This window comes from Falco peregrinus, chromosome 4 (assembly GCF_023634155.1).
Source record: "Falco peregrinus isolate bFalPer1 chromosome 4, bFalPer1.pri, whole genome shotgun sequence".
Taxonomy (NCBI): domain Eukaryota; kingdom Metazoa; phylum Chordata; class Aves; order Falconiformes; family Falconidae; genus Falco; species Falco peregrinus.
In genome coordinates, this window is record NC_073724.1 from 7,318,980 (window position 1) to 7,340,356 (window position 21,377).

At 39.0% G+C, this 21,377-nt stretch overlaps 1 protein-coding gene across 2 annotated transcripts in view; it reads left to right on the forward strand.

Annotated features, from left to right (window-relative positions):
• Window positions 1-21,377, forward strand: part of EPHA6 (EPH receptor A6) — a 513,074-nt gene that overhangs the window by 386,649 nt on the left and 105,048 nt on the right. For both annotated transcript variants that reach the window (XM_055803065.1, XM_055803066.1), the window contains exons 8-11: window positions 590-698; window positions 4,901-4,971; window positions 8,469-8,594; window positions 15,768-15,953. In XM_055803065.1, the coding sequence (XP_055659040.1) occupies window positions 590-698; window positions 4,901-4,971; window positions 8,469-8,594; window positions 15,768-15,953 (492 nt within the window). The remainder of the gene's footprint in view (window positions 1-589; window positions 699-4,900; window positions 4,972-8,468; window positions 8,595-15,767; window positions 15,954-21,377) is intronic.

Consider the following 21,377-nt stretch of genomic DNA (forward strand, 5'->3'; position numbering starts at 1 on the left):
AATGTCATACAAAAAGCAGAGAGAAAAACACAAGGTGTAAGAAAATCAGTCTTTTCTTTCAACTATAGTGTTGCAAATCACCAGAGCATGTTATAGATAAAACCATACACATTTTGTGACAATAAAACTAAACACCTGACATACAAAAGGGTGTGTGAGGCTACACATTAGGTGTGTTTTTTCTGCTTTGCTGTCTTCTGAACCCAGTTTCATCTCTCTTACATACACAGCCCTGCTGCTGGCTTCGCTGGGACAGCTGGACGGAAAAAAGTTCTGAATTAGATGTAGGATTAATCTAAATAAAGCTAAAGAAAAAATATGTTCTAGTTTTGTGTCCAAAATCCTGTCACACTCAAACTTTTGTAACTTGCAAGTGTCTGATAATGCCAGCTCCTCATTTTAAAAAACTGTAAACATCTTCTCCCCTTCATTGTAGTTGGGATATGGATTACCGTTTTTCACTTCACAGGTATGTTCGCATCTGACGTACAGAGTAATTGCAACATTTGACCACTGAAGTGTTACCACCTTTCTGCAAGAACCCTGGGTGATGGAACTTCAACCCCTTTTCTTTGTGCTTCTCTTTCAGCTTCGGATATGGCTGCAGAGCAGGGACAGATTCTTGTAATCGCCACTGCTGCTGTTGGTGGATTCACTCTCCTGGTCATCCTCACTTTGTTCTTCCTGATCACTGGGAGGTAATTAACACTACAATGGTCTCATTGAGTCAGGGTCAGAGTCATACGATTTAAGAGTAATAGTTAAGTCATTAAACCATGTTTACAATGCTAAAATAAGGTTTAGACATAGTGAGGTGAAAATCCTCTTTGTTCAACACTGCTTATACTCGTAGTTCTATTGTGAGTGTTGGTTTTTTGTAAAAACCCAGTTTGGGATGCTAAGCAATTATGTGAAATTGGGAACTAGCTTGGCTATTTTTAAAATAAGTTTCTGGACCTTTTGCCTACAGAGCAAGAATTTAAAAATACAATGTACCTGCATCCCCAAGGCTCTGACATTAGAAGACAAAAGCCAAAAAACCTATGGTATTTTTTGGAAAATCTTATAGCTATCTGTTGCAAAGCTTTGAAGGGTGTAACCTTAGGATTTTTGGTGTCTTGGCCTTGGCAACGTAGCTTGCTAAAGGCACTGAGTGAACAATTCTTCAATACTTTTCCTACCTTAAATTTGTTTGGAAAAATCATACACAATTATGTATCTATTTTATATGCACTTCCAAAATTATGTATATATTTTGTATGCTCATTCCTGCATCTATTAAGATAAAATACAGGAATTATGTAATGAAATTAACCCAAGGAAAACTTTACTCCAAAAATACTCAAAATTATTCTATGGCCTGTGATACCACTGGTGAACAGAAAATAGCTTTCTGAAGGTCCTGTTTTATTGCTTTTTGACTTTTCTTTTTTTTTTTTTTTTTAATTGCATTGAAGCTATGCCAATTAAATCTACATTGCAGCACTACTACAGGGGAATTCACCAGTCTGGACAATGATTATTTTTTGTAACTACCCTGATTCTTTACTTACAATTCTTTCACTACAGTGCTGATTGTCATCCTTCCTTCAATTGATGTGTTGATCAGGATCAAATAATGACATTATGCAAAGTGGATCAGAAAAGCATTTTGATTTGGGTGGGCAGATGCCACGTTCAATTACACAGTGAAGGTTTTTAGGGAACTCACAAATTCTAATCGAACATGCTAAAAAACGCACATTGAGTTGGAACATCAGTCCTTGCTGGAGCTCAGATTCCCACAGGCGTAGCTGCTTCCATGCTGCCTTGTTTCCTTTTTCACTGAGCTTCTGTGTGTCTCCTGTAGGATTTCAGGACTTTACCTGCTTCCACCCGGAAGCAAAGCAGAATTTAAGAGGACAAAGGCATTATGTCCCCATCTCCTCTGTGAGACATCAGCGGCACCACGGTGCTGCCATGGATCGAGAAAGGCTAAAAGCAGACTGGTATGTGCAGAGTGTGGGCCTTCGAGCCAAGGAGTTGGGCTCAAGCTCCTGCTGCAGGCTCCGTAGGGGCTTACGTGGGCTCAGACCCCTCTCTACATTCTTCCCCTATACACTCTTCTCCATAAAACAGCCGGTGGATGACCTCTGTGTGAGGAATGGTCTCCGTGGAGTTTTCTTCTTGCCCACCTTGGGGCCAGGAAAAATCCAGAGCTGGGATGGGAGGCCGCGCTGTTCCTGTCCTGGTTCAGAGCCTGCGTTTGTCCTTAGGGAAAACACATTACACTGACCCCTCTGAACGCGGTAACAGTCACCGCGGGCAGGGCTGGTATCGGTAGGCGGTGCTGCGGTTTCAGGTTTGTAATGAAGTTTCTGTTTTGTTGGTGTAGCATTACCTCTAATTTGAAAATTAAGTGGAGTCCTATCAGTATAGGCTGGAGGTTTTATTTGCAGTACCGCAGCAACCAAATATGGCACTACGGTAGCTGCCATTATGGAATTAATGCTCGGTCTGCTAAATAATAAAACCACATAAGTCTAACATTCTGTTGAAGTTAATGGGAGCAGTTAACACTGGAACACATTGTGACCTTAGATAATCTTAGAAGCTAAGCAAATATTCCTGTGATTACTACAAACACTGACAAACAGTAGGGTCTTTCAGAAGAGAGAGGAATTACTCAAACTTTCGAAGAAAATGATCGTGTGGAATCCTGGAACATAACTCAAACTCTTCCTTTAGAAAAAGGTCAATAAACTCAGGAATTTAAAAAATATATGGAAATAGATTTATTTCTGCATTTATTCCTCTTGTCTGCTAATTTTAAGGATATCAGAGTTTCTCTTAGCTTTCTAACATCTTACTCAACGGAACCATTTCAATTATGTAAGATACGATTTCATTTTGAAGTGCTGCTTAAATGCAGTGGTAAGAGTGTATTCCACAGAAGACAGAACAAGAAAATTTTAAACAAATACTCAATTTACTCTAGGACTGGAGGCAAATTTCTGTTGGAAAAACGGGATCAGTACCCTACAGACGTGCTCTGCTTCACTGTTTAGAATTAACAATTCGATGAGCTGTGGAGTCGCAGGGCTGCTGATGAGCCTGTTGACAGTGGAGAGGCTGGGTTAAGTGAGCACCTGCCTCGGCACTTTGCTGAGCGATTACCCACCTAGAGCAAGGAGGGAGCGTGGCTGTCGACTGCAGGCAGAAAAATGAAAGCGACGGAGACTTGGAGGCGCAGGATACGCAGCAAGATGGGGGTCTTGGCTAAATGCCAGGCAACGCAAACTTAAAGCTCAGTGTGATTTGTTCTTCTCATTACAGAAATCATTCCTCCCTGATTGTTCTGTAGCTAGCGCTAACGGGGAAAGGGGAGCTGGAAGACTCCTCTGCTGGTGATTACTCGCTGGCTTCTGTAGTCAAATTGGGGCAACATGCATACTTAGGAGGATTGGACAGGGTTAAAGCCTTGTTTCTTTGACCTTTCCCTTGTGTAAGAACTTGAGTTCAGTGTTGTTGGCAGTTGGCATGCTACAGAGCAGTAGATCAGGTCCTAAAAACGGCACTGGCATATTTAGTGGTCCCAACAGCTGATGTGCAATTTAAAGGTTCCAACCAAAGCTGAGAAGCCACCGGTTGCTGTTTCCCTCTATAAGTGTATATAACCATGAGCTTCAGAAGTTTCTGCCTTCTGGTGTTCATCATCACATCTGTAGCAATAAATGAATTTATGAGTGTTCCTACTCTGCTTCAGTATTTCATATGAACCATTGAAATGAGGTGGGTACATTCACATTTTCCTCATGTCTCCATTGTTAGCATTTTACTGGATAAACAATCTATAATTATAGTTTAGTTTATTTTATAAGGCTGGTAATGAACACACAGAGGCCAGTCATTTCTTTCAAGCTGGTCTTGAAACTGAATGTCTGTACAGCGATGCACATGTCCGCACGCACTGCTGTTCCCCACCAGGGTCAGTGCCTCACCAGCCCTTAGCCCAGATTTCCCTCTAAGTCATACTTCTTAAACTCTTCAGTGAGTGAGAATGAGCTTTAAGACCAAAAGCAAGTATTTTGGGGTTTCTTGATTGAAACAGTTGCTCCTATCATGTGACCCTCTAAATCAGCATTAACAGTCCCACACGTAGGCAGTAGCCAGGCTGGGGGATTTCGTTACAGGCAACCTGAGAGCTTGCCATTTGGCAGTTTTCTCCAACACACCCTTGCACTGTCAGGTAAGGTCACTAACAATTCACAAACGTCCACAGTTTTGTGTTGTTTGCCAAGGATTTGCGATTTTATAGCAATCATACAGTCATATGTTAAATCATCATATTCACATAGGAGGCTACGTATTGTTTATCGTATAGGATAGCTGCTATCTCAGAAGAAGTCAGTGCCTGGCTCAGACTGAACAGCGCTACTCAGAAAAGAAAGGAAAAACAAAGCAGTCCTGGTGTGAAAAAATATTTCCTTTTTTCATGAAACATGATGAAGTCATAGAAACTATTACCTCATGAAGAAAATATGAGCTTTTTTGACCCTTTGGATATGAAAATTAATAAGATAATTAGTAAAAACCAATGTATGCAAATAAGAATTCAGGGAAATGATTGATTAAAATATCAGGATTCTTTGGAGGAGTCTAACTTGGAAATAAAATATTGGATCAAGCCTTGAAATTAAGTAGTCATTTTCATACTTATCATTCAACCATGATTTATCTTTATTTGTATCTAATTTGTTTGTAGTTCTTCATGCATATTTCTCTCTTTAGATTAATAAATAAATGTATATTCCAAATGCAAAGATTTTGGCTTTCATAAAAGTGCAGATAAAACTTTATTTACCTTCGGTTTATGTATGACACGTGTTTTAATTAAAACCTCACTTGTTTTTCTCGAAAGATGCCAGTGGTACATAAAGGCCAAAATGAAATCTGAAGAGAAAAGAAGGGCTCATTTGCAAAACGGACATTGTAAGTAGTTCAGCACTGAGTTACAGAATATCTGTATCACGTTTTAAATGAAGAATGTTCATTGTTTTCTGTACAGCTTTTGCCCTTGATGGTTTAGTCTGGCTATTTGAATAGTTTTTTACTTTCTGCACCCTCAAGGGTATTTATTTCTATATTCTCTTGAACAATTTCACTGAATTCACTCTAGTTAATAAGGTTTTTTGGTATTCTATTAATACTATTTATCAGTTTTTCAGGTATATTTCTTTGAATTCTCAGCTGGTCTGGACCATATTGAATTTCTGCCTCAAAATTCCTCTCTTGGTTGCTATGTGCCTCATTTATATCCAGTTCTCTTTGGCTCTAGGGATCTTCACTTCCAGCCACCCAAGAAATTAAAAGTGGAATGGGGTGTCTTCCCTCGTGTTCTTGCTCACTGATCAGTACAGTGAGAGAATATCCTGGCAATGTCCCATAGGCAGTATATTCGTTTATTTAGTTTGGTTTAGCTACTTAGTTTAAATTGTTAGCCTTACTGTTATGTTAGAGTAGATATTTAAAGTCTTTATTCAAAGAGTATTAGAAAAAGGGCACTAAATTTTATTATTCTTTTGCCATTTCTTGTAACATCCCTCAAAATACTATGATCAAGGCAGAAGATAAGTCACCAGAAATAAAATCATTTTTCAGGTGACACCACTATATCCAGCCAAGTGACTCTTTCTGTCAAGGAAAAGGGCACAGTTCCCCATAAAGGATACTCCCTTTGAAGATTTGTTTGTCATTTGTTTTCAAATATGATCAGAAAGGAAAGACGACAGAAAGCTTTCTGCTGAAAAGTTTGATATACGCCTCAGAGACCGTGACTGCATTTGAGAAAAGCCTCGCTCAGTGTCTTTGAGGCCAGGGTGAATGATGACTGTATTTCATGTTGACACGTAGCTTCATCTCAGAGGCTTCTCATTCATTTGCAGTTATCTCAGCATCAGACTGGAGGGGGCAAGTACTCACATGTGCTCCATAGAACTAAGGATAAACAGGAGTTTCTGTGATTTGCCCTAACAGCTAAGACTGGATTGCCAGCAATACTCCCTCCTTTACGCTTAGCACCCAGCACCTCCAAAAGTGCCTCTGTCATGTTAGCGGCAATCTTTACCTGACTGCTGAGTGCCTATAGATTTGGTATCCAACATCTCAACTTGAAACAATATGTGGGGCTGCAGGGTCTCTGCTGTGATCAGTATAATGGTAACCTCTCCTAGACTGGCTGAAGCTGTTTAAAAAAAAAGCCTCACTGCAAACCCTGCACTGCTTAGCGTCACCTCTGCCCAGATCTGTCATGTCCACATTTTACATCCTATGCTTCTGCTGTGTGCAGAAGAAAACCATCTCCTGTTCGTCCTTCCTCTCTCCCTTAGGAGCTCGCTGTGAGTCGGAGGATGATTTCAGGAAATAAACCCTTTGAAGGGACTTAGAATGGGACCCGTGATCTTGCCAGTAATACGACATCCCATGATGTCTGGTGTCCTCCCTGTTTCTGTATGGCGCATGTACTCTCTCAGCAGTGGCCCAAATGGCTGTTGCATACTAATTAATGATGCCCAGCCACACTCATGTGTCCTGAACATGTGTTCTTTACCTAATGCATTTAGGTTCATCAGATAATGAGCTGCTTTAGACTCAGCTACAAAATGGTAAGAGGAAGAAGGCTGAGAGGTACTTAATTATTTTAAAAGAGGTTCTCTGGACCCTGCTGCAGTACCCTCCTCTTATCCTCATAAGTTGATGCATTATCTACATCAGCTTCTGTTAATGGATTGAAAGTTTTCCAGAACTTAATCACTGCATGGCAGCAACCTAAAAAAATTCCCATACAGATAGTCCAAGAGAAACAACGTAAGTTCTTGGATGTGCTGTACTCAAGAACACAAGGGATATTAGCCACGCCAGAAAATGATGGCTTGCTGGAGCCTGCCAAAGCAATCTGGCACCAACCCACTATTGCCATGGCCATCTCCAAGGAAGCAGACACAAATTATCGAAGCCTTGTAAATGGATTGGGATATTTTTGTTCTCGTCTTGCACCTGGCTGTCTGGTTGTTCCAGCTGATCAGAAGAGAACAAAGCAGCACAGTCCTCCAGGAGCCATCCTGAGAGAAAACGATCTCAAAGATTGGACCCTTTTGGCAAAAGGATTGTTCAGGCATCCGCCCACAAATGAAAGGAGTGAATTAGAAAGCACTGTTTTCAAAGTAAAGGACAGATTGCCTAAATTGCCCAAGGAGCAGCAAAGGGGAATGTAAACTGTTTTGGCACTAATCACTGTTAGTCCTGAGGATCTGCTTTTCCCTGTATCTTTGAACCCTCAGTTTGGCATCCCTGTAGACACCCTTACAAGTGACCAGCTCAGAGCTCGTATTTTCTCTCATGACCTGCTGCATTTTCCAGGTTTACCAGCTGTACTTGAAACATTCCTTAAGGATGTGAGCTAAGTGGAGAGACTCTAAGGAGCCCCTTCAGACTAAAATACTAAGTAGCATTTTGAAAGAAAATGCTTACAATAAAAAAAAAAATAATGGAATTTATCTTACCCAAAGTAGTATTTTCTTTAAAACTTAGCTAGGGCTGTTATTTTTCCCTATGGAAAAGTTTCCAGAAACTTTGTTGACTTCTAAATTTTCCTGCCTGAAATGCTATACCTCAGCAGATGTTTGTGTTCAGCTGGGACAAAAAACAGCTTAAGAGTTTGGCACATCTTATCAGTTGAATACCAAAGACTGAGTTTTCTAAAGGCATTTGGCTTTTTGTTCCTGTGGGACAGGATAAACTCTGGGACCCATGTAGACAGCCAACACGACAGTAACTAGAGGTATAAATAACATTCGGAGCGCCTAATACTGTATTTCCACCGTTCTTTACACTAACACTAGTTATCAGTTCTCACTGCACGCTGAAGGGATATTTAATGTAACACTGCACTGCAGCAGCCCTCAAGAAGCAGCCGTGCGTTCAGTCACCCGGAGCATCCCAGGAGATCTGAGCAGGGGCCAGCAGGAACCTGCTTACAGCTTCAGCCATGGCTTTTGCAAGTTTTGAGTTGGCAGAGGCCCATCCTCTGTCTACGGAGTCATAACACCCAGCTCTTTAATGTCTCCAAAGCCTCACCTAAAACAGCCACTTGAAGGACAAGAGGAAATGTTTTCAGTCTGTGTTCGGTCAGTCTTTGAAGGCCCTGGTGCTGCCAGCATATGGGGACAACTCATGTGGATTCTGCACTTGGTTTCTGTGAAGATGGTGGCAAGCATTAGTAATTTGGGGTCGTTACGCTCTTCTTTTGGGTTCTGAAATGTTAAATGTGGAAGATTTAATATATTATTTCCAAAACTTGCAGGTGTCTAGTTAAAAAAAAAAAGGGGGGGGGAGGGGGAGGGTGTGGAGCAGGGAGAAAATACCATGTTGTTACACTGCATGAGTGTCAAAGAATTCTTGGTTCCTAGTATTCTCTCCTTTTCTTGCAGTACGTTTCCCAGGAATCAAAACATATATTGATCCAGACACGTATGAAGACCCATCTCTTGCTGTCCATGAGTTTGCAAAGGAGATAGATCCTTCAAGAATTCGTATTGAGAGAGTTATTGGGGCAGGTAAATGTATACCCACTTTAAAAATGTCTGGGCATGGAAAAACTGCTTTTCTCAAGTCACCAGGATAATGCAGGTGGTCAAGTATAGTACAAAACAGGGGCATATTTCTCTGACAGCACCAGTTCACTCTCCAGTGTGGTGGTCATGAAGTATTACATTTGGCTAATGTTCCACATGTGGGTGTATTCAAATAAGGAGCTCTTGAGAGGCAGATTCTCCAAAGTGATAGGTTTATCCCAAATCTTTTTTAGCTTTATCATTTTTTTTAGGCAGGGTTGGAGTTTTAGTTGGGGTTTTGTTTGGTTTGTTGGTTTTTTTTTTACTTTGTCCCAAATGCACTCAAAACACCATGTCACTCAGCATTTGCCATAGCTAGTGTCACATATTGTTCTCTGTCACTGACAGGGAGATTAGATCAGAGTCTCTTTCTGGGAGGAGATAAGATCAGAATATAGAAGGCTGAGGAAAAAATATTCTCAGATAGAAAATAGGAGGAGGACAAGGGGGAAAAGGAGAGGCTGGCTTGGGACAGGCTTTCCTGTAGCTGTGCAAAGAAGGATCACTGGCAGAGAGGGAAAGGAGGAAGATCTGATGGGAAGGTGTAGATGCAGAGGTGGGAAGCAGGATGAATGAGAAAAATAGCAGCAGGATCTCCTGTTACATCCCTGTCTGTCCAAGTGTGTGGTGGGGACACATGAACATTTGTTTTAGACCCTGTTCTCATCTATGGGGTGTTTACCTTCAGTTCAGAACATCACATGGGGGACAGAGGCCACTTCACAGCTGTTTGAAAATAAGTGTCAGAAGAGTCCTGTATGTGTATTGGCCTTTTGTGCTAAAGGTGATAACATGCCCTGTGTGTTTTTAGGGATCTTACCCTTTCCTAATATGCAATGCTTATAGGCATGTCTGTCCTGTGCGTTGTTATCCTCTTGTCTTAGCATTGGTTTAATTGTCAGGTTTTGCTACTCAAGAGTGCTGTGTAAGTGTTCCCACACCTTCACTTTTGGAAAGACTTTTTAGGGATAGAGGCTCATGGTGGCTGCTGTCCAGAGTTCACTAAAGGTCCTGGTGGCAGCTCAGTGGTGACAGAAAATACACTTTTGGGGTTAACACAACAAAAGTGAAATACTTGTAAAGATCAGAGTCTTGTAAAACCATTGCATGTAACTTGTGCTCTGACCGTCTAGGGTGGATGGCATGTTGCTCTTGACCACGTCCTGAGATTGCTTGCTGTCTGTTTGAACCAGCTGTAATTTACTGAGGACTGAGAGAGTCAAGGCTAGAAAAAGGCCTTACAAACTTACCTAACGAGTGGATCTCAGTGCATGGCTTGTGAGCGTGTCATTCTGAAGCTCCACCAACACTTCACACAGTTACAGCAAATGAAAACAAAAACTAGACTGGCAAGGAGTGTCTGAAGTTCTGCTGGTGCATTGCATCCACGGTGTTGTTACCCACACGCCGTCAGTGGCTGGGGAGCATTCGTCATTGCTCAGCCCCAACAGAAAGGGAAGGTGGGAGAGCAAAGGGTCTCTGTCAGAAATTTTGACGAACATAAAAACAGAATCCTGAGCTCTAATTCCAGCTCTGAAATTTAATTTCTTCCTGTGAAAGACATTAACACTATACCCATCTTTAGTTCACACAGTATAGATGTTTCCCTGTGTCTTTAAGGTATTAAGAGTGACCGAGTTTTGTAAATTGCTGTCTTAAAGGCACTTATAATACTGACTACACAGGTGTTTTGTCTTCACTGTGATTTTATTTCAATAGCAAAAATTACTGTTCCATACACCAATGCCCATCTTTGAGCTATCCATTCTGGGATTTCTTTTAACGATGCTATTTTATTACTTACTAAGTAAATGCCAACACACAAATGCTTTTTATTTTTAACCTTATTTATTTTGTCTAACTCTAATGTCATCAAGAAAAAAAAATACTTCACAGACTGCAAAAATCAGAACTACATCTTGTAGAAGGGGGTCAGTGGGAAAAAAATTATATTAATTTGCTCATAGTGAGCCCACCAAAGAACTCATACTAGCAAGCATTGTCAGGAAAATTACTATCAGAAGGCATAATGCACTGTGATCCTTTTTTTATGTCGTGCTTGATTCATATATCATAGTCACTCTAGAAAGGAGAGGTATTTTTCAGTTGAGATTCCTCAATTCATGATACATTACTACATTGATAGCAATGGAAATTACTCCAGTGTTGCTGAAAAGTGTTCTATGCACTAGAAAATGTCATGCAAATAATACAACAGAAATAAAACCAGGTCTGTTAACAAACAGGGAGAGAAAGTATCAGTCTGAAAGTAGGGAAAATTCTGTTTCACGGTGCTGTCCATATCACTAGAGTACTTTGGAGTTTACCTGATTGCTTAAGCTAGATAATATGTAGCTGGCACTGTGCAGCCAGAGGGCTGACTTCTGCAGAAAACATCCTATCCAATTCTTCTATTTCTTCCTTTTCTTCAGACATACTATAGATATTGATGTCTTAGATTATAAAGCACATTGAACTACGTTCAGCACTGGTATAACTGCTGATTTCAAAGCAGTTTAGTACGACAGAAAAGGATTGAGCTTATTGATTTTAGTTCAGATGAAAATTGTGTCCTTATTCTCAACTTAATTCATTTATGAAAATTCTTTACTCAGCTTCTCTGTCCCTTTTCTTGTATGCATGGGGGTGAATTTTGCCTGCTTTAATATATTTTATTTTTATATTTTTTATCTTCTAAAATTACTTGGGTAATCTGCCATCTTCAAAGATATTTGCCTAGCAGGACTTGCAAACTGGTTGCAATGAAATTTAAATCCCTTTCCATGCAGGCAAGATACAGGTTAAATACCATACCTGAGGCACAGAGAGTACAAATTCTGACAGATTTCTCTGATAGCTGCTGGGGACACAACATATCATTATAATTCACAGCAATCCTAAAACCTTCTTTATGCCTTCTCTCCAATTCTGTATTAAACATGGCAACAGAATGTAAAATGGATTTCTTATTATAGAATTACTTTTAAAAGATGTTTACACTTTTCACCTAAGTGAAACAAAACATTAAAATCTTTGAAGTGAAATAATAGATGCATTTCTTAAATTTGTTTTGTTTGAACATTTTATTTTCATCAATGATTTTCATTTTGAATTACTGTAACTTTAATTTTTCAAAAGAAAAATTATTTCCATTTAAGAACTGTAAGTTTTCATTTTGAAAATATCAAAGTGGAACATTACAAATATTTGAAATTTTTTTCTAGCATTTCTGGTCAAGTAATTTTGAAACTGATCTTTTCCTGAAAACAGTTTCCAATTTGGTTTTTCAATGGAAAAAGTCATGTCCAAAAGGTCTTGACAATTTACTAGTTGCAGTTCAGATGGCTTTGACACTCAAGGCAAGTATTTTTTCTAGTTTCCTTTTTCAGCTTACCTAACTCTCTACCCAAGTTATCTTTTAAAGTGTTTGGTAATTATCATCCTGCTGGTTCCCACAATTTGCCGTTTATACATGGCTGTAGATTTCCTTCAGATGGTCCCTTCCAGCCACTTTCCATATTGAGCTTGCTGCACTAACAGACATATTGTCATACCATTTGATTTTCTCCTGTCCATGACACTTTTTTTCTGCCCCATCACTTCTTGCTCTTTGTTTTAAGGCTTCAGCACCTCTTCATAGGAGGAATATCACAGAGGTACTTTGTCAAATCTGTCCTTAAGAGTTACTATTACCCTCTTATTTTCTTTGTTAAAACGTTGAAACTCAAGGAAGAGGCCAACTCTTCAATGTTTCTCAGAGGACACACTATATTCTTTTTATAATCTAAATCTTCTGCCAGTTCTCCCACAGGCCTAATGACTAAATCTGGGGAGAAATGAGTTGAACTGTATTTGGTGCTGTCACCTTTCGGTTCTATCAACAGCAACTGTCTGTAAGACATTTGTTTTGATCCCGTGCTGTAATATCAGCATATCAGACTTCGAAGTGACCGACTTTTCCCGTTTCATTTTAAGTAACACATATGTTATGACTGAATGAGAAGAGGCATGCAGGGTTTGCATAGAGTAAGCTTCTAGACTGCTCGGTTAGCTTCTTTTTGTATAACATACAGTAAGACGTGTAGGGTTTATATCATTAAACCAGAGATTATTTACACTTTATTAAAACTGAACAGGCAATGAACTCTTTTTCTCAATGAACCTTTTTCTCTAGTTATCACTAGCTTTTTCCCTGGAGCAAGGAACGATGGCGACTTCATTGACATCTGGCTCTTAGCTTCTACTTATTACACATGCGGTCATGAACCTTTACTGCTGCAGGGTCAACATTTGTCTTGTTTATTGTCAAACCTGAGCAATGAGGCTTCAGTTCTTACATTCTAAAACCCCCTTTTGTTGAACACATTCCCCTTGGATTTTAAAAACATTCAAAATCCTTTATCTGAAAAAAAAAAATGTAGAAAAAAATACTCCAGGATGAAATTTTGTCAAGACCTTTCTCAGTTTAAGTAGTTCAGTGTTTTAAATTATATCATTGATCTCCATCTAGTCTAAACCAGAACTAGAAGTTAAACGTACCTCAGGTTTCCAAATGTAGGTGTTTGTTCTGTGAGCTGATGATCACTTACTGGCTGATATTACATCACAGAAAAATTGCTGTTAGTCTCCATGTTCACCAGTTTATGAATCCTAATATCCAAGGGGAGTGAAATTTCTTTCTAACTGTACAAATCCCACATTCAAAAACAGGGAAAAAAATAGGTCAGGGAGAAGACACAACGTACCTTTCCTAAACACGATGTGCCTTCCCCTGCTTTGGATGTTGTACAGATGATAAATCTTGGGACTGTAAATCCTTCACCTGCCTCCTTCAGTTTAATTCATTTCAAAACACTTGGTGAACAGCCCTTTACAGTCCCTGAGGTATGAGTGCCATTACTTATGAAATTCTGAAGTTGTAGTACTCTTGTATGATCTCATACTAGCAAAGCAATTTCTTCTATAACCTATGCTTTCCAAATTATTCTCAGAAATAAGATTTTGCAGTTCTGCGGATATATTGATCATGAAATCTCATTAAAAATCTGGATTTTAAGGCCTTAGTATTTTTTATTTTCACTGTTTCATCAAGAGAAAGAAATTGGAAATTTTTCTCATTTTAGGCATTTAAGTTCCAAAAGCCAGTAAGATGCAATAAGGTCACGGCTTTAGAGGTGTGTTCTAGCCCTGCCGGATATATCACAGAACAGAAGATTGATATACCATGTCTCCTTCAAAACATTCAGGTTCCATGACTTTGATTTATGGTAGGACTTTGGAAGTCCAAATTAGCTAGTATTTTTCCAGTGGCAGTGCTCAGGCAAACAAACTTTTAAGGAGAGCCTTCTAAGAGCTAAAGTGGCAAAATCATACAGGAAAATCCCAACGCAGCTTCCCCTTTTGCCAAAAGATTCCCAGAGCATTAGTCTGATGACACACTCCTTCAGGGAAGCGCATGCTTTGGTTTATTTTGGGAAATTAAGTAGAAATAAAATGAATGCGGGGGTTTTGGTAAAAAGGAGACCTAGGACACTTGGCTTTTGTTAGCTGTTGGAGAAGCTGCTGGTTTATTCAGAGGTTACGTTCAGCATCTGTTAATTGTACTCTTGCACTTGATGACACCTCTGTTTTGAAGTGAAAGGCAAGCTGTAAAATTGGTTTTCTAATCCCTTCACTCTTCCTGGACCTTATTGGCTAATAAAACCTGGTTTTATTTTAGCGGAAGAAGCAGAACCTAATAAAATAAAAGCTGTATGACAATATCAATTCTAATCCTATAACATCAGGGAGATATAATTTTCTTAAGGAAGCTTCTGCCTTTAAGGCCTCTCTCTTCTAGATTTGGTTCATGTCTGAAGACACACTGTTACAGGACAGAGCTCTCATTTCATTTTCTTTCATTCTGTCCTTCAAGTCTAAGGACAACTAATTCAAACAGCACCTAATGGAGGGGATAACAAATTATTTCCTCCAGTTAAATATATGTCTATTCATTACTTGGGTTTTTTGTTTTTCAAAAGTTCTGATTCCAAAACGACTGGGGTAGAGAATTTAGTTTTGCTGTAGACGTACCCTGCACTGGGAAGTGCTTTGAAACATTTTTGCAAACACTGTTTTTCATTTACTGGATTATGACCCATTGAAAACTGACCTGCAGGCATCCAGGGTATATTTGGTAGGGGCTTTATATAAATTTTGAGTGGCTTCAGGATCAAAAGAAAGTTGTGATTTCCATACAAGCTTAATTAGTAAATGTGTATAGGAAATGCGAGGAGACACGCATTCTTCAAAGGCCCTTACATACACAGGAAAACATCAGGTGGAGCAAGCTTTGAGGTTCCTCTCGTTACTCAGCTCAGCCCTGATTCATGCTGAAACTGGTGGCCTTTGGCTGGATTAACAGTGAAATATGTAATTAATTTCAAGTAGGTGTGTAAGCCCATTTAAATAAATCATGTGCAATTGCTCTTTTGGGGCATAACAGCATAAAGTACATTTTAAATGCTTTCTACAATCACACGATAGTCAGGTATTCTGATATTCTGGTGGCATTTCTTTTCATGTAGGTCTTAGTGCATGACAACCCCTATAGACAGATATTGCTATAAATATATTTTTTCGATAGATATGTTGTCATCATTACAATTACATTCCTTACTCATAGCATGCTCAGTTATATCACAAACATACTGATCCCCGTCTCAAAGTGTCAGTAAAGCAAGATGAGCCACGCTGCGGAGGGCAGATGGTTTGGCTCTTGCAGTCAAAGTACAAGTCCCCATGATCTTGTGATGTGGCACAAAGGAAAGGTCATTATTTGTTGTGAAGTCATGATGAATTCTTCGCTTTTCTGGGATCTGATGAAACTTGGGAACTCGAATATCCTATCCATTATTTCTCTGTCTACTTGTATTGCATGTGTGAGTTTCTTCAATATTTTTGCGTTCTTGTTTCGCTGACAACTACAGGTAACCCTGAACTATTAAAAAAGACAGCTTTTAAGACAGCTGTTGAAGGTTATTTCAAAAAACGTGGTGTTTAGGTTCAACAATGCAAACTGTACTGTAGTTCTTCAGGCACTGTGAATGATCTAACAGATATTTTTATCTATTTAAGGTGAGTTTGGAGAAGTATGCAGTGGACGTCTAAAGACACCAGGAAAAAGAGAGATACCTGTTGCAATTAAAACTCTAAAAGGTGGCTATGTGGACAGGCAAAGAAGAGATTTCCTGAGAGAGGCTAGTATCATGGGACAATTTGATCACCCAAATATAATTCGCCTTGAAGGAGTTGTTACAAAAAGTAAGTTCCTATTAATAGGGGTTTTTTGTTGGTTTTCACATCCTCTGTTATTTACTATCAAATTAATCATTACTTCCACATTCAAGATGGATTGCCATTCTCAGTAATTATCCAAATCATAAAGTGGCAGTAGATACTGCAGAGTTTGGGACCATAATAAGAAATGCATAGCCTATCTGTTTCCAATTAATATGGTTTGGTTTTATATTTTAATAAATATCCTCCTCATTCAAATAAAGTCTTTACAGGTTCTTATGAAATAGACTGTAGAGCTTGCTTATAGGCAAGTGGAATACAGCAGAGAAAACCATAAACGTTAACTAAGTTGACAATGAAGTCAAATTGTCTTGTAAGGTAGCAGCTATCTTTTTCTTTTCCCCCAAGCACTCATTATTTACTTGGTTGTGTTTTGCCAATTTTTATATCAGAAGAGATCAACTTCCTGTTTAAAAGAAATAAAATGTAACCTCTTTTAAACTTATTGTAGACTTGCAAATGATTCACTAAAATTCCATAATAATCTATAAAATGTCTTACTCTTTATACCTGTTGCAGCTGACAAGAGATATCACTTGTCTCTGAAATCTAGCATTTTAAGCAGTTACGAAATTTTCTGAAATGCTGAAATATCTAGCTATCACTTAAGTATTAAGCAAAAAGACTTATTAACATGCATGTAATTTCTTTAATGCCAGCTTTTTCAGTAATGAATTAAAAGACTCATAAGTGATACTCTTCTGAAAATTAATCATTGCCTCAACTAAGCCATGTTGTTTGCTGATATGCAGTACTTATATTTTTCTTTTAAAGATAAGTTTTGTGTGTATAAAACAATGATGTCCTCTTACCGTCACATAAATACAATCAATATTTTAGGAATATTTCCTGTTTTCACCTTGTTACAATATCAAAAGCTGTTCGGGAAATGCAATTTACTAGAACAAAGAGGAAAGTATAGATCCTGAGCTCATGGCATTGGAATGGGGTTTCAGTAGGTATATGGAATGACCTTCTTCAAATCTGTCTCTCTGAGGTTCTAAAAATGAAAAGGATCTTTCCTTTCTTCTTCACACAGTATTGCAAGGATAAATTCATTATCATTTAGGAATGTTTGGTTACTAGACTAACAAAATCCGTTAGGTTGAAGACTTCTGGAAAAATATTGCTTAGTGTCTTCCGTCGCTCTCCTGCCAGTAACCACTCTACTGACAAAAAAACAAGAACACAAGTTAATACTGGCTGAGCAGCATTAGAGATCTTTGTCAAGAGATGTAAATATGTAGGAACTTCACTGAATTTAGCTCATTGCTTCATAATGGGCAGCACAACAACAATTGAATTCCAGCAGCCTTCACCAGCATGGGCAGGTCATGCACCAGTATCACAGGTATGACTAGGAGCCATGCAGTGGATCGAGTAGCGTCTGTCTCATTTCTGAAAAAGGCTGATGGCTGTGATTTACGAACATTTTTTAAATCCAGTGAGAAGGTGCACACCGAGTACAATATCGTGTGCTTGGCAAAGGCTTGATTGTTTAGTCTTTGTCACATTTATAATTTTTCTTTCTGTAATGTCTCATCATCAGTCTAGGGAGAAATGAAGATTGCATTCTGAAAACAGAAACAGATAAATCAGTGCTCCAGCATTAGAGCTTTTGTTCCTGTTCTACAGGAAAAGTGATTATAGACACCTGTAAGTCAAGAAGTCAGCAGCAGCAGTTCCACTTTTTTCTAACGAGTCAACAAACTTCATTATTGTTTTTGGAAAGTTTGCATAGAGGTAATATAAAAACTGTAGGTGTTACTGTTAAAGTCATACTGTCCTATAAAAATAGCATCTCTTTCAGATATAAAATACATAGATGAAGTTTGAAAGAAATTATTTTGGGGCCAGGCAGGTTTAAAAAATAAAACAATTATACAGCAATAGTTATAGAATGGAAAAAATACATGAGTTATCAACAGATTTCACCCTAAGGCATGGAAAGTGCAAGTTATAGAAAGCGTAAAGGACAAAGTTGTGCAGTACTGCTCTGCTGCAGGAAAGAAGCTGGCAGGCAGGCTGCGCAATGGACGCATACACGCCACTATGCTGCTTTTTTGCCAGTTTATCTTTAGGATGTTGCCTTGCATTTATACTGCCCCATCTGTGGTACTGAGAGAATAACATGGCTTTAGCTGGAAGCAGAACAGTTACCTCGCATTTCACTAAATCCTAAATCTAGGATTGCATCAGCCAACCCAGGACAGAAATTTCCCATAATGAGAAGGTGTGCTGTAAAAGTCAGACAGAATCTTGTCATAGCCAAATTATTTATGTAATGATAGCATGATTAAATGGTGTTTTGTGTTAAAACTTAGATTAATAACAGCAGAAACTATTTATCTGATGTGCGTTACAGTGCCACTAACATATAAAGGCACATCAGATGCAGTAAATTTGATTAATAGGTGTCTAACGCTGTCCTTAGCACATGCTTTCCTCTTTGTAACCATTAGTCATTAACTTCTAGCAGTTGCTGATATATGTTGCATCAGGTTGCAAGCAGTACCTTCCATTACAGTGTCATTGAATACTGAACAGAAAACAAAAAGGATTTGATTATAATAAGCAGAAGTGCTCTACCAAGTCAATAGCTATTGACTGGGGCAGTAACAAATTTGCCTGTTCGCTACAAATGAAATCTTTTATCTGGTGCTACCAGCTAAGCAGATGTTAACTTTTAAATGATACTGGTTTCAAAATTGCTATGGAATATATACAGTACAGGATGAAAAAATGCTCAACTAAGCCTGCTCCAAAGTAGGTCTGAAACAGAGTTTTAATCCCCTTTTCTAATTACTTCATTTCTCATCTGTCCTAACTGCGATCCCTAATCATGGAGAGCAGTAGGCAGAACAGTTGCTGTAGCACAAGCTTTCTGTTAGCAACGAGTTCATTTCAAGGGCAATTTGCAGTGCCAAGGCAAATACGCTGTGGCACAGAATCTGGATCTGATTGCTGGCTTATATGGCTAATCAGAAGGCACAAGGGAAACTTTATTCCTCTTTGGTTTGCTTTAACAACACCATTCCTTGCAGGGTTTGCCATAAAAGGCTGCTTATTTATTGCCTCACTAATTTATGAGAGATGCTTAGGTACTTTGTAAAAACATTCATGTCCCCCTTTCAAGTCGTATTAGGACAGTGCTAATTCTGGGACCTCTTCTTGGGGGTGTCAGGGTACACTCGGCTGAACTGTACGTTATTGTCCGAGCTGCTGCTGTTTCATAAACAGGTATAAAAAAACCAAGATGTCTTTCTGCAGCGTGAACATATGTAACCAACATTGAGATCAGGGCTTTATAGAACTAAGACGTGTCTTCCACTTCCACATCATGCTGAAGGCTGCATCACAGCCTTTCCATGAAAAGTCTGTAAACTAAAGCTATGCTTGACAGCAAACACCTGCCAATATAACTGTATCTACAAGAGACATGAAAAAATGGTCTCTGACTATTGAAACCCAGGAAGAAACCACTGGTGTTAGGCTAGCCAAACTGGATTCTATAGGTAGCTTAGCTTGATAGTGTCTTACCCAATTATTTATAGCACAGCCTTGTCAGGTCTGTGTAATACTGTGGCATTACCAAACAGCAATGCATGCAAGGGCTCTGCTGTGTTCATAATCTTAGTTTGTTCCCCTTCCCCTCAGATCTATCCCAAAGAACTTTGGGTTCTTAAAACTAATTTCCAAGGAATTGCTTCCATTTCTGAACTTTGGATGCTGGAGGATTTGCACTTGCCACATGTACAATAGGAATCCTTTTAAGGCATTCATTTGCTTTAACAACATTACGTATGTTGTTATTCTCCAGAATTTTCAAATTAATCCCTTCACAAAAGGAGGATGAATGAAGGACAGCACCTGGATTTTTGGTTCTGTGTAAGCTCACACCCTCATGACATCGAGTCTGTGTCTAGAATGACACCTTCAACTCCCTCATCATCTCCGCATTGTTTTGCTTTAGTGACTTTCCAACAGTGAATGCTCTCGCAGTTCTGAAATCCTTAGTCAGTCATCTGGCAGATGAAGTTCAAAGCTCTAATCATTGAGTTTCTTTTTAAATTATTGTACATAACCGGTTCAGTGCAAGAGGAGTCCGGAGGTCAGCGTACCTTGCCTTGTCCGTGAAGAAGGCAGAGCAGCAGCATGATCCTCCTTCACTACAATTTCCAGTATGTAGCTGTTCATATCTGATCCATTTTTCATTTTTTAAAAATGCAGGAGATAACAATGATTTTTTTATTTTATTTTATTTTATTTTATTTTATTTTATTTTATTTTATTTTTAGCCAAGACTTTGTGTTCTAGGTCTTTGAGCCCTTAGTATGATGAATTTAATGTTGGCCTTTTCTCCAACCTGTTAACAGGCTGAGACTGTTAAATGAAGTTCAGAATTCATTTTGGAAGGTAGATGTGTTTATTATGTATTTTGCAGTACATGTTTCTTACGCAGCATTGCATATTTGGCTGGCTTATGCAAAAGATTTAGGAAATTTTGTGGCAGCGTTTGTAACATTCTTACCTTGGCCGTGGATGGTGAAATTGTACTCCCAAGAAATGTGGTTTTGCAAAGTTTAAATGTTGACCTTGTAGGAGTTAGGTTGTGACTGTTTGAAGCAGGCTACACCATGATATTTCACAGAATATTATTGTGAATATACAGCAAAAAATGTGAGACCTACATTACAGTATTTATCATCGGTTTCTGGAAAGTGAAACCTTTAGGGCCAACAGAAAACATACGACATTAATGAATTCCATATTAGCATTGTATATAACCTACAGTCTAACCAGTTTCAAATCTTGACATTTACTTCTGTCAGTAATCTCAGTACATCACAGAGAGCTCACTGACATCTCCAGGCACAGAGGTACCTGTTGGAGGCCAAAATGGCTTCAGACACCCCCCACCCACCCATCCTTGAACCTGCCCCCTGCACTGGCAGGCACTTGCACCCACCTTGGGCAGCAGAGACATACAGCAGGGTATGAAGACATTATTCATCCCTGAATATCTTTTATTCTGCTTGTGGACAACCCATGGTGACCCAGAGTGGTGGTGAGACTGTATGAGTGTCATATTAGCCAGTTGGCTTTACATGACATTAGGCATTAAGCTGAATTTCTCTGATGCAGCATAGTATAGCTGTGCACATAATGATATACAAAACAGCAGAATTTCAGTTGTGTTGTAAATTGTTCAGTAACTGGAGCTGTAAATTTAAATTTGGCTCACTGCCTTTATTTTCCTTTGTATCCTGTTTCATCGATATATATCACAACACATTACTGAATTCTGTGTTGCTGTGGCCAGCAAATTAGCACAAAACCCACAATCACCACCTGCACTGTTAGCCAAATTTACTAGATCAATTTATT